The 11,951-nt window shown below is 51.6% G+C and overlaps 1 protein-coding gene across 2 annotated transcripts; it reads left to right on the plus strand.

Annotated features, from left to right (window-relative positions):
• Window positions 1-119: 119 nt before the first annotated feature.
• On the plus strand, window positions 120-11,532 carry PSMG1 (proteasome assembly chaperone 1). 2 transcript variants are annotated; one of them, NM_001171289.1, is made up of 7 exons: window positions 202-338; window positions 2,829-2,935; window positions 4,379-4,530; window positions 5,229-5,291; window positions 7,540-7,738; window positions 9,173-9,309; window positions 11,325-11,399. In NM_001171289.1, exons 1-7 carry the CDS (start codon window positions 202-204, stop codon window positions 11,397-11,399), a joined length of 870 nt encoding a protein of 289 aa, NP_001164760.1. The 2 variants fall into 2 exon arrangements, with proteins under 2 accessions (XP_051689505.1, NP_001164760.1); XM_051833545.2 differs by lacking the exon at window positions 2,829-2,935 and having other exon boundaries at window positions 120-338; window positions 11,325-11,532.
• The last annotated feature ends 419 nt before the right edge of the window (window positions 11,533-11,951 follow it).

Consider the following 11,951-nt stretch of genomic DNA (forward strand, 5'->3'; position numbering starts at 1 on the left):
CACAGTCCTCCAGTCTCGGTGTCCTCGCCCGCCTCACGCGGCGGAAGAACAGGCTCCGGACTTCCGGGGCCGCCCCGTCACTGAGGGGCGCCAGGGGGCGTGGCCCTCCGCGCGCGGGTGCGCCTGGGGGCGTGGCCCCGCGCCGTGGCGCGTGCGCCGTCTCGCGCCGCCGCAGTTGTGCCCGACCGGCCCCGGGAGACCATGGCGGCCACGTTCTTCGGAGAGGTGGTGAGGGCGCCGTGTCGGGCGGGGACCGAGGAGGAGGAGGAGGAGGAGGAGGAGGGCCGGAGGGAGACGCCCGAGGACCGGGAGGTGCGGCTGCAGCTGGCGCGGAAGAGGTGAGGCCCTGCGGGGAGGCCGGGAGCCGGGGCCGCGCTGCCGGGGAAGCGCCTCAGCCCCGCCGCCGGGCAGGTGCGCGCGGCCCGGGAGGCCTCGGGCGCCCGCTGCCGTGGGCCTGAAGCGGGGGAGGGAGGCGTGCGTTCAGGCTGGTCCTTGCCGGTGTGCGGAGCGGCCTCCGTGCCCTGCCCGCGTCCGTCCTGGGCTTCTCGGGCCCCGACCGGGGCCGCAGCGGCTGGGTGAGCGGGACGCGCCCGCCAGGTCCGGGGGAGGGAGGAGAGTGACCACGGGTCCGCATCAGGGTCAGCAGCGGCTGGATGTGCGGGACGTGCCCGCCCAGGTCCGGGGGAGGGAGGAGAGTGACCACGGGTCCGCAGCGGCTGGAGGTGCCAGAGGCGCCTGCCCAGGTCCGGGGACGGGGGAGGAGACCCCCGGTCCGCATCAGGGTCCGCAGCGGCTGGAGGTGCGGGACCCGTCCGCCCGCAGAGTGACGGAGGGAGAGACAGAATCTCGCGTCCATTGGGTCACTCCCCACTTGGCCGCAACAGCCGGGATTGGGCCAGGAGCTCCATCCGGGTCTCCCACGTGGGTGGCAGGGGCCCCACTACACTTCCGGAGGTGAATTATCACGGAGCTGGGTTCGCAGTGGAGCAGCTGGGACTTGAGTGGGTGCTTCGGCACTGGGTGCCAGCATCGCAAGTGACGCTTAAGCCCCGCCCCACAGTCAAATTTACTAGTTTCCTCAAGCATACAGGGAGTTGTGCAAGTCAGAATCCTGATAAAGGTGCACACATGATGTTTATATAACCACTTATTTGAGAGACGAAGAGAGCACCCGTGGGAACTCTTGGTTCATTCCCCAAATGCGTGGAACAGTGGGGTGGGCTGCAAGCCAGGAACTCAATCCGAGACCCTCGGGTGGGTGACAGGTGCCCAGTTACTTGAGCCAGCCCAGGGCCTGCATTGACAGGAAGCTGGAATTGGGAGCAGAGTCCAACTGGGACTAAGGCTTTTTTTTTTTTTTTTAAGATTTATTTTAAAGATTTATTTTAAAGATTTATTTTCTATTTGAAAGAGTTATGTAGAGAGAGAAAGAGAGAGAGAGAGCGCGCACTACCATCAGCTGGTGCACTTCCCAGATGACCACAGTGGCTGGGGCTGGAAGCTCGGGGCTTCACCTGGGTCTCACATGGGTGGCAGGGGTCCAAGCACCCAGGCCGCCACACAGGAGCTGCATAAGAAGTGGAGCAGCTGGGACACAAACTGGCGCCCACATGGGGCGTTGGTGTCCCAGGTGGCGGCTTTACCTGCCAGTGTTCTAACTGCTACCCACCCGCCCCCAGCATACTGTGCTTAGACATTTCATCTGAGGTAGAGCTCGCCCTCTCCCCAGATGTGTGCTTTCTCCCCTGCTGAGAACCTGGCTGTCCTGTCTAACGTCCCACAGTATGGATTTGTGAGCGCCGCCACACGGTGTCAGTTAACATTAACATTTCCTGGAAATGTCAGATTCACTTTTTCTTTCGAAAAATTTGTTTCTTTTTTTTAAAAGATTTATTTATTTTTTACTTGAGAGTCAGAGTTACACAGAGAGAGAAGGAGAGGCAGAGAGAGAGAGAAGGAGGGGAGGGAGGGAGAGAGGTCTTCCATCTGCTGGTTCACTCCCCAGTTGGCCACAACAGCTGGAGCTGTGCCGATCTGAAGCCAGGAGCCAGGAGCTTCTTCCAGGTCTCCCATGTGGATGCAGGGGCCCAAGGACTTGGGCCATCTTCTACTGCTTTCCCAGGCCACAGCAGAGAGCGGGACTAGAACCGGCGCCCATATGGGATGCCAGGGCTTCAGGCCAGGGCATTAACCCACTGCACCACAGCGCTGGCCCCAAATTTATTTGTTTCTTTGCAAGTCAGTGTTACAGAGACAGAAGGAAAAAGAGATAGATCTTCGACCTGCTGGTTCAGTCCCCAGATGGCCACAGTGGCCACGGTTGAGCCAGGCTGAATCCAGGAGCCTCATCAGGGTCTCTCAGGTGGGTGGCAGGGGCCCAGGCACTTGGGCCATCGTCTGCTGCTTTTCCCGGGCACATTAGTGGGGAGCTGGGTCAGAAGTAGAACAGCTGGGACATGGACTGAGTGGACTGAGGCCCATGTGGGCTGCCAGCATTCCGGCGGCAGCTTCGCCACAACTCCGGCCCCCAGATTCACAGGCAGCATTTGGTTTGAAGGCTGCTTTGCAGTGGTGCTGTTTCCTGTTGCTCGTTCTACCTGCGGTCTCACTGCTGGGGAGCAAAGGCTGATGAGAGGGTCAGGCGGTGGCCTGGTCTGCGCTTGTCCTGGTTTTCTCTGTTGGTTACCATTGCCTGAGTCCATTGTTTTCTTGGGGTTGTTCTTCACAGGTGTGTTTTACCTATTGCAACGTAGCATGCAGTGGGCTCTTGTTCACAGTATTCTGATTAAGCTGAGGTTGTTTTAGTTTCATCTTATTTCTTGTGTTAGGGAGGTACGGCTTCTTCGAAGACAAACGAAAACGTGTTTGGAATTTTCCCTGCTGGAAAAGCATCCTTGCTCCAGGTTTATCATTGCCATAGGCAGCAATGCAGTAGGTGAGTGCAACGGGGACCGCTGAGTCTCCCGACAGCCGAAGCTGCTCGTTTGCTTCTGTTATGAAAGGTTGCAAGTGCTTGTTAATTAAAAAAAAAGCCATAATGTTATTTCTGAGTAAAACTTATATCCTGCTCATGTACCATCTTTCTAATAAACCTAAAAAATTTAAAGGAAGTGTTATTGAACTTAAGGCGCAAGGAAATGTTTCTAGTGTGTTGAACTATCCAAGTTTGTGTAAATTTTTAAAAATTTTTATTTTTTATTTTAAATGTAAAGTGCCAGAGAGACAGACGCACAGAGAGAGAGAGACATCGGTCTTCCATTTGCTGTTTCACGTCCCAAATGCCTGCAGCTGGGGCTGGACCGGGTCAAAGCCAGGAGCTCCGTCCTCGTCTCCCATGTAGACGGCAGAGACCCAAAAGCTTGAGGCATTGTCTTCTGCCTTCCAGGGTGTGCATTAGTAGGATGGGAAGCAGAGATGGGACTTGAACCCAGGCACTCCGATATGGCTATGAGCATTCCAAGTGGCGACTTCATCTGCTTTGCCACAGTGCCTGCCCCATACTTAAATATTTGTGAGTTAACAGAGTCCTTTGAGAACACGATGAGAACTCTAACAAGTGCTGGCATTTTTGACCACTCAAGTCCAAGGTCTTTGCACTTCCTGATGTACTTGTTGGACTAAAACGAGCAGTGTTGATGTACCCAGAAGGGCCCTGTAGTTTCAGGAGGCTCACACGCTCTGAGGGGAGCCTTCAGGGCTTTGGTTGGATCCTTGCCCCTCAAAGGCACCCCGGTGCTGGCTGAACACAGTGACTTGCTGGCGCTGGGGCGCAGTGGGTCAAGCTGCCACTTGTGACGCCAGTGTCCCGTATCAAAGTGCTGGTTTGAGTTCTGGTTACTCCCTTTCTAGTTCAGCTCCCTGCTAATGGACCTGCAAAGGCAGTGGAAGATGGTGCAAGTCCTTGGGCTCCTACCACTTGGGACAGAGTTCCTGGCTCTTGGCTTGCCCGGGCTCAGCCCTAGCTATTGTGGCCATCTGGGGAGTAAATTTGTGGATAGAACATCTTTCTCTCTCTGTCTCTGTCTCTCTCTCTCTCTTTTTCTCTCTCTGTTGGACTGCCTTTCAAATAAACTAGCAAACAGAAATGAATAAGTAAATCTTAGAAAACAAGAACGTAGTAACTCGGGTAGATAACTGTTGTCATTTATGTAAAGTTCTGCTGGTCTAGGATTTTTCCAGGGGAGTGTTCCCCGTGAGTATCGTACAGACTCGCTGTCCTACTCAGGGGTGGCCTTTGAGTTCCCGAGGGCTTGATCTTCTTTCCTACAGAGTGGTGACATTGGGTAGACGCTATTCAGTGGCCCTTTCCTCTTGAATATTGACTATAAAATGCAGCTTACAGAGCCCACCACTAACTTCTGTGAATTGCTTTCCACAGCGTTTCTGTCATCATTTGTTATGAATTCAGGAGTCTGGGAAGAAATCGGTTGTGCTAAACTCTGGAATGAATGGTGTAGAACAGCAGACTCGACCCTCTTGTCCCCCTCGGAGGCTTTTTGTGTGTTTTATCAACTGAAAGCTCATCACTCGGTATGTGGGACTTGCCTTGGGTGTCCAGGAAGTGCAGTCGAGCATCACTGGGGGTTCCTCTTGGGCGCGCCCTTGGCGTCCCGTCTGCCGGGTCCCGGCCGCCTGTCAGGGTGTGCTTCTGGCGCTGACTGCCAGCAGTGGCTGGATTCTTCAGTTTTACAGAAACAGGTCGCTGCAGAGTCAGGGCGGTGAGCGCTCTCAGGGGTGTGTCGATGGCGGCAGTTCTGGGAGTGAGCGCACGCACTTGACTGATGGATGTCAGGGGTGTGTCGATGGCGGCAGTTCTGGGAGTGAGCGCACGCACTTGACTGATGGATGTCAGGGGTGTGTCGATGGCGGCAGTTCTGGGAGTGAGCGCACGCACTTGACTGATGGATGTCAGGGGTGTGTCGATGGCGGCAGTTCTGGGAGTGCGCGCACGCACTTGACTGATGGATGTCAGGGGCGTGTCGATGGCGGCAGTTCTGGGAGTGAGCGCACGCACTTGACTGATGGCTCTCAGGGGCGTGTCGATGGCGGCAGTTCTGGGAGTGCGCGCACGCACTTGACTGATGGATGTCAGGGGCGTGTCGATGGCGGCAGTTCTGGGAGTGAATGCACGCACTTGACTGATGGATGTCAGGGGTGTGTCGATGGCGGCAGTTCTGGGAGTGCGCGCACGCACTTGACTGATGGATTCTTGGGTTCCGATTTTCCAGGTGATCCTTTGTCAGTGCAGCTGCTACGTTGCTGAAGATCAGCAGTATCAGTGGCTGGAAAAGGTGAGAGAAGCGAGCTGTGAGTGGGGACTGCGCGTTGCCATTTGAAAACCACAAAAAACATCATTTATCTGACAGACGGCATGTCAGAGAGGGGAGAGTCCGTCAGCTGGTGCACTCCTCATAGTGCCCACCACAGCCGGGGGTGGGTCAGGCTGAAGCCAGGAGACTCGAACTCCAGCCAGGTCACCCACGTGCGTGCAGGAGCCCATGCTGGAGTCAGCGCCTGCTGCCTCCCGGGTGTGTTCGCAGGAAGCAGGAAGCGGGTGGGAAGGCAGAGGCAGGACTTGACTGCAGGCGCTCCGGGGGATGTGGCCATCCCAAGTGGCAGCCTACCCTGCTGCGCCGTAACGTCTGCCCCGACTGCTGCTTTTAAAGGGTTCAGTCTCTTCACTTAACCCACTGTAGCAAAGTAGTGATGTGGGAAAGGAATTTGTTTTTTTCTTAAAAATATTATGGGAGTTTGGGCCTGGCATTGTGGTGTAGTGGGTAAAGCTGCCTCCTGCAATGCTGGCACCCCACATGGATGCTGGCTTGTGTCCTGGCTGCTCCACTTTGCATTCAGCTCCCTGGTAATGGCCTGGGAAAAGCAGCAGAAGATGGCCCAAGTGCTTGGGCCCCTGTACCTACGTTGGAGACTCAGAAGAAGATCCTGGCTCCTGGCTTCAGCCTGGCCCAACCCCAGCTGGTGTGGCCTTCTGGGGCGTGAACCAGCAGATGGAAGACCTCTTTCTTTCTCTCTGTCTCTGAGTTTCAAATAAATATCTAAAAAAATACATTGGGAATTTGTAGCAGAATATAAAGAATAAGGTAACTTTTATTTAGTGTGACCAACCTGACAGATAAGAGGGTCTTCAGAGAGTCCCTGGGAAATGCTTGTCATGGAGAGATTCTGGGGAAATGATGGGTGTTTCAAACATTTTCTGTACCAAAATTAACGTACCTCACATTCCCTCTCATGAACTTCCTAAAGTGCCTTGTGAAATGTTAACTATTTTGCCTTTATTCATAAAGCTGTGATGATGAGATTTGTCTTAACAAATCATTTTTGGTGCTTAAAATGAACTCTTCAGTTGCATTGTTAGAAGTAGCTGTTTTCTTATCTTCAGAAAATAATTTGAAACTAAGTATACAGTAAACTGAAATCTGTGCCCTTTAAGATGCAGCTGCTGTTTTGTTTATATCGTCATAGATCGTATTAAAGGTGGGGTCGTCCCTGGAAATCTAAAATCCAGTTCCTCAGGTTGCAGAGGACCCTGGGGTTCCAGCGGCTGAAACTCACCTCTGAGAGGAATAACTCAGGGGGAAGTGAGGGCGGGCGTCTGGCCTCACTACCAGGTGCTGGTTAGGGTGTCTGTGTCCCACATCGGAGCGCCTGGGTTTCACAGTGGCCCTGGCTCCCAACTCCAGCTTCCTGCCAGTGCAGACCCTAGTAGGCCAGCAGCCCAGCAGCGATGGCTCCAGTGCCTGGGTCCTGCCACCAGTGTGGGTCACCTAATTTGAGTTCCCAGTGCCTGGCTTGACGTCAGCCCAGCCCTGGCCATGGTGGACATCTGGGGAACGAACCAGCTGATGGGAGTTCTCCCTCTCTTGTCTGCCTCTGACGTGGGAAAAAAAAATGAATTGAATGAGAGTCACTTTTCTGCTGTCATGAGCGTAGGGTGTGTATTTGTGACTTTTTTTTTTAAAGATTTATTTATTTGAAAGACACAGTTACAGAGAGAGGTAGAGACACAGAGAGAGGTCTTCCATCTGCTGATTCACTCCCCAGATGGCCACAATGGCCTGAGCTGTGCTGATCAGGAGCCAGGAGCTTCTTCCGGGTCTCCCACGTGGGTACAAGGCCCCAAGGACTTGGGCCACCCTCTACTGCTTTCCCAGACCATAGAAGAAAGCTGGATCGGAAGAGGAGCAGCTGGGACTAGAACTGGCACCCATATGGGATGCTGGCGCTTTAGGCCAGGGCTTTAACCCGCTGCGCCACGGCACCTGCCCCATGACTCACTGACTCTGGACACAGTCCCGCAGTCATTTACTCCCCGTTACAGCTCTCTTCAGTAGGCTCACAGACGAGGAAGGGACTTGGAAGTAGAACCAAGATCAAGCCCAGGTCGGGGACAGTTAAGGGTGTGCCGTCCACTGCTGCCAGAGGTGCTGTTTCCTGGCCGTGGTGCTGAGTGAGTGACCCCAGGACTGTTTCCATCCAGTAACAGTTATATGCTGCTTTAATTTGAACTCCATTTTCTGCCAGGTGTTTGGCTCTCGTCCAAGGAAGAACATGCAGGTAACCATTCTCACCTGTCGACACGTTACGGACTATAAAACCTCAGAATCTACTTGCAGCCTACCTTCTCCTTTCTTGAAAGCTCTGAAAACCGAGAATTTCAGAGACCAAACGTGCTGTTCGCTGCTGGAGCAGCCAAACATCGTCCATGACCTGCCCGCCGCAGGTGAGTTTAAAATCCCAAATGTTTGGGTGACGTCTTACTGTTTTGTTCATTCTTTCACGATTAGAGATCTTTGTGAAGCGGTCTCTTCATGACGGTTGGTACCAGTAGTTGCTGTTACTCCCATGTTGTCTGTGTTGGGAGTAGCTGAGATTCCTTAGAAACTGTTAGGGTTCAAGGCTGCTCTGGTTCTTTTGGATCTGTGGTAACTCAGCACGCAGGCCAGCACTAACCGTGCAGTGCTGGCGTATGAAGTCTGTTAAGCACATTTAATTAGCAGAATAGAAAAGTTTGGATATGGAAGCTTGCTAGTTGCTTTAATATTTTACTTATTTATTTGAGCTTTTTTTTTTTTTTTTTTTTTTTTTTTGAAAGAGTTACAGGGAGAGCTCTTCCATCTGCGGGCTCACTCCCCAGGTGGCTGCCATGCCAAAGTCTGGGCCAGACCAAAGCTAGGAGCCAGGAGCTTTATCCTGGTCTCCCACAGGGCTAGCAGGGGCCCAAGTACTCAGGCCATCAGTGTGGAGCTGGGTAGAAGGTACAAACCAGTACCTGCGTGGCATACCGGCTTCCCAGGCAGCGGCTTCGCCTGCTGTGCCACAACACAAGCCCCTATGGTTTTTGTTTAAATACTTTTTATTTATTTATTTGACAGGTAGAGTTATAGACAGTGAGAGACAGAGACAGAAAGGTCTTCCTTCTGTTGGTTCACTCCCCAAATGGCTGCTACAGCCGGTGCTGTGCCGATCCGGAGCCAGGTGCCAGGTACTTATGCTGGTCCCCCATGTGGGTGCAGGAGCCCAAGCACCTGGGCCATCCTCCACTGCCCTCCCGGGCCACAGCAGAGAGCTGGCCTGGAAGAGGAGCAGCCGGGACTAGAACCGGTGCCCATATGGGATGTTACTCCGCTGCAGGCGGAGTATTAACCAAGTGAGCCACGGCGCCGGCCCCCAGCCCCTATGATTTTCATGTGCTGTCACTAAACCCTCCTATCATGTCAGAAATAGATTGCCATTTATTTTCTGTAAGTAGATTGTGATATATATTTGCTATTTTTAAAATGAATTTTATTAAACTAAAATGAGTTTTTTTCCTTTAATGTGAACTTTACTAGAAAGTGGCCAAATATTTTACATTATGCATTATTTACTTATTTACATATAATCCTTGCATCAGTAAAATTTTAATCTTTCAGCTACTTAAAATTGTCTCAGTATGTTTAGGCAATGAGACATAAAGATAGTATTTGCAGAAACGAGATTATTAGGAAAATAAGTTGGTTTTGAAAGAAAATAACGTGTTTGAAGTCAGAATGGCAGTAAGTGACTTGATTAAAAGAGGAAAGAGAGGTGACTGTTTCACAAAGCCAGCTTTATGATTCAAAGCAGTCTAATTTGAACGTATGCTAGACTTACTGGTTTTCCTCCGCATTCATAGTTCTGAGTTACTGTCAGGTGTGGAGCCTCTCTGCGGTTCTGTACTTGTGCTACACTGATGTGATGAAACTGGACCTGATCACAGTCGACGCGTTTAAGCCTGTGCTTTCTTCCAGAAGCTTCAAAGGTTTGGTTAAGGTAAGGTTTTCACTCACGTGAATTAAGACCCACGTTACAGTAATGAACTTGATAACAAATACCAACATGCGATGTCAACTTAAATCCCAACCGCACGTGGAGATCCTTTGACCTCGGAGCAAAGCTCCCAGCCTGACAGCTGAATTTGGTAGTCAGCGGCTCTTCCAGATACACTGTGCTCCTTGCAGAATCGTTCTGTGTGACGGACGATGCAGTGCTGTTAAAGCCCAGAGCTCTGTGTGGCGTGATGGTTTTATTTTCTAAGTGTCTCTCACTGCTTTGGGATGTTAATTTTGCTAAGGTATTTCTGAGTATCTTATGAATCAAGTTATTATAAAATGTATTCCCATGATTGTGCCGAGAACGGGATATGTGGAGATATGAGAATCATACTTGGGGGATGAACCTGTTTCCTGCCCTCAGTTTGTATCTGTGGGCTCATTTCCTAGAGGGATCAGCAACAGAACACATCGTGGATGTCTGCGAGCTGTGCCGTGTCGGGCGGTGTGTGGACTCCCCTGCGTCCTCTGACACGTTGGCCCTGGCTTAGGGACTGCAGTGTCCCACAGCCCTGTTTGTTTCCGGAACGGCCACTGAGGTTAAGATTTCGTGGCAGGTTCTGTTGGAGGTCGCTCATTTCACAGATCTCAAATCAGTCTCACTCACTCGTCAGCTCCTTGCCGCAGCAGCTGGTGCTTTTCATTTTGGTGTCCTTATCGCACCGTGTCCCCGGCATGGAGGGAAGGCGCTCAGTTACCACCTGTGGAATCAATGGAGAGCGAAACTGTGGAACTCTGATTTAGTATACTTCCAGCTTATCTTTCAAGTTAGCAGAGTCAGGGATAGTCAGATTGAGTTATCGGGATCCCTTTCAAAGTTGGTACTAAGGACTGGTTTTGTTTGCCTATGTAGTTAGCTGACTGAGCCATCCACTTATTTTTTAGATTTATTTTTATTTATTTGAAAGGCAGAGAGCGCTCTTCTGTCTGCTGATTCACTCCCCCAGATGCCTACAACAAGCTAGGGCTGGGCCAGGCTGGGGCCAGGAGTCTGGATCTCAGCCTAGGCCTTCCGCACGGTTGGCAGGGACCCGAGCACTAAGCTGTGGCCTGCTGTCTCCCAGGATGTGCGAAAGTAGGAAGCTACAGTCAGAAACGGAGCGGGGACTTCAACACTTGTGCTCCAATACAGAACGCAGGGGCCCCAGCCAGAGTCTTTGACTGCTGATTCACCTGCTGTGGACACCCCACACCCCATCTTAACTTAGCATTGATTCCCTGAGCGTAGGGGCTGGCATCTGCTCACAGGTGCTGTGTGAACATTGGGGTCCATATTGAAAATTGTAAGTCACCTGCCACGTAGGGTTCAAGTGAACTGTCAGCTATTAAAAGATCTCTCTGAAGAGGAAATTCAACAACGTTCATTTCTTGCTTTGAAGATAATGATTTGTACACGGGTCTGATGGTTGCTCTGAAGAGTGCTGCTGTTTTCATGACATGAGTCACCTTGGTTCATCGTTGCTGTCTGCTGGCTGCGGTGTGTGTTCTGTGAGGTGGCTGGCTTGAGTACCCACCACGAGGTGCCTGCCGCAGGGCCTCCTGAGCCACTGAGGTGCTGGGCTGGTGATGCCCCGTGTTGTGTGCCAGCCAGGGAGCAAGATGGTGAACTGAGGCTGGGCTCCTTGGAGGTGGTGCAGCTGGCTTAGTGGGCAGAGAGGTGTGAGAGGAGCAGCCTGAGCACCGTGTGAGGAGATGGGCGCGGTGTGGGGGTGTGGAGGGGAGGCAGGCTGGGGCCGTGCCATCGCGTGATGCCCGGGAGGCCGAGGGGCACCTGTAGACGTGGCAAGGGAGGGACGCCCTGCGGCGCTGTCCCACGCGCCTTTCCTCGGAAGGGCAGCAGCACCTGTTCCCTTTGGGTGCCCTTCTCCGTGTGAATCTCGGGTGTGGGGGATGGGAGTGTGTGTTGCTTCTCACCCAGCTCCTCTTCTCGCTGTGTTCTTAATTGTTCCCTTCCAGAATATTCCTCAGAGCACAGAGATACTGAAGAAATTGACGACAACAAACCAGATTCAGAGTAATATTTATACATGACCTCAGAGACTGTAATGCGTTTCCCTTCCATTCCTTTAAGGGGAGCAGTGTGCCCTGTTTTGTAAGTTACTTTTTTTTTTGATGGGTGGAATATATTTTGAAGGAGACAAAAAATAAACTGTAAGAAAATTAATTACAGTTTCACATGTTTATTTATGGTGATATTATTCACAGCTGCAATAAGCCAGAAATCTGTCTTTTATCCACTAGGTGGGAGTATTATTTCACTTAAATGTTTTAGCATAATACAGTAAAATTTTTGAAGCTGTAGATATCAGCAGGTAGTATTAATATGGCAAAGTATATTTAATCTGATGTAAAAATTTGAGATACATGAAAGTTGACAGCCTGTTGGTGATACATGCAAAGTTTCCAAGTTCTATAGTTTTTTGGGTGTTTTTTTCTGGCAAAAAAATTGATTATAAGGTTACACAGCTAAATATTTAGTCAAAATGAAACAAATGTCTACATCCTCGCTTTTCAGTGAATCAGGTTCTCTCTTCACCCAGACTTTGCCAGGGCTTTTAAGGAGGTTACTTGTCTTGGAAAAGT

This window comes from Oryctolagus cuniculus, chromosome 4 (assembly GCF_964237555.1).
Source record: "Oryctolagus cuniculus chromosome 4, mOryCun1.1, whole genome shotgun sequence".
In the NCBI taxonomy this organism is placed as follows: Eukaryota; Metazoa; Chordata; class Mammalia; order Lagomorpha; family Leporidae; genus Oryctolagus; species Oryctolagus cuniculus.

Excerpts from the sequence above, each read along its gene's own strand:
- PSMG1 (NM_001171289.1), top strand. The coding sequence starts at position 202 with ATGGCGGCCACGTTCTTCGGAGAGGTGGTGAGGGCGCCGTGTCGGGCG. Across the intron at positions 4,531-5,228 it reads AACTGAAAGCTCATCACTCG|GTGATCCTTTGTCAGTGCAG; the intron begins GTATGTGGGACT and ends CCGATTTTCCAG. Across the intron at positions 7,739-9,172 it reads CCATGACCTGCCCGCCGCAG|TTCTGAGTTACTGTCAGGTG; the intron begins GTGAGTTTAAAA and ends CCGCATTCATAG.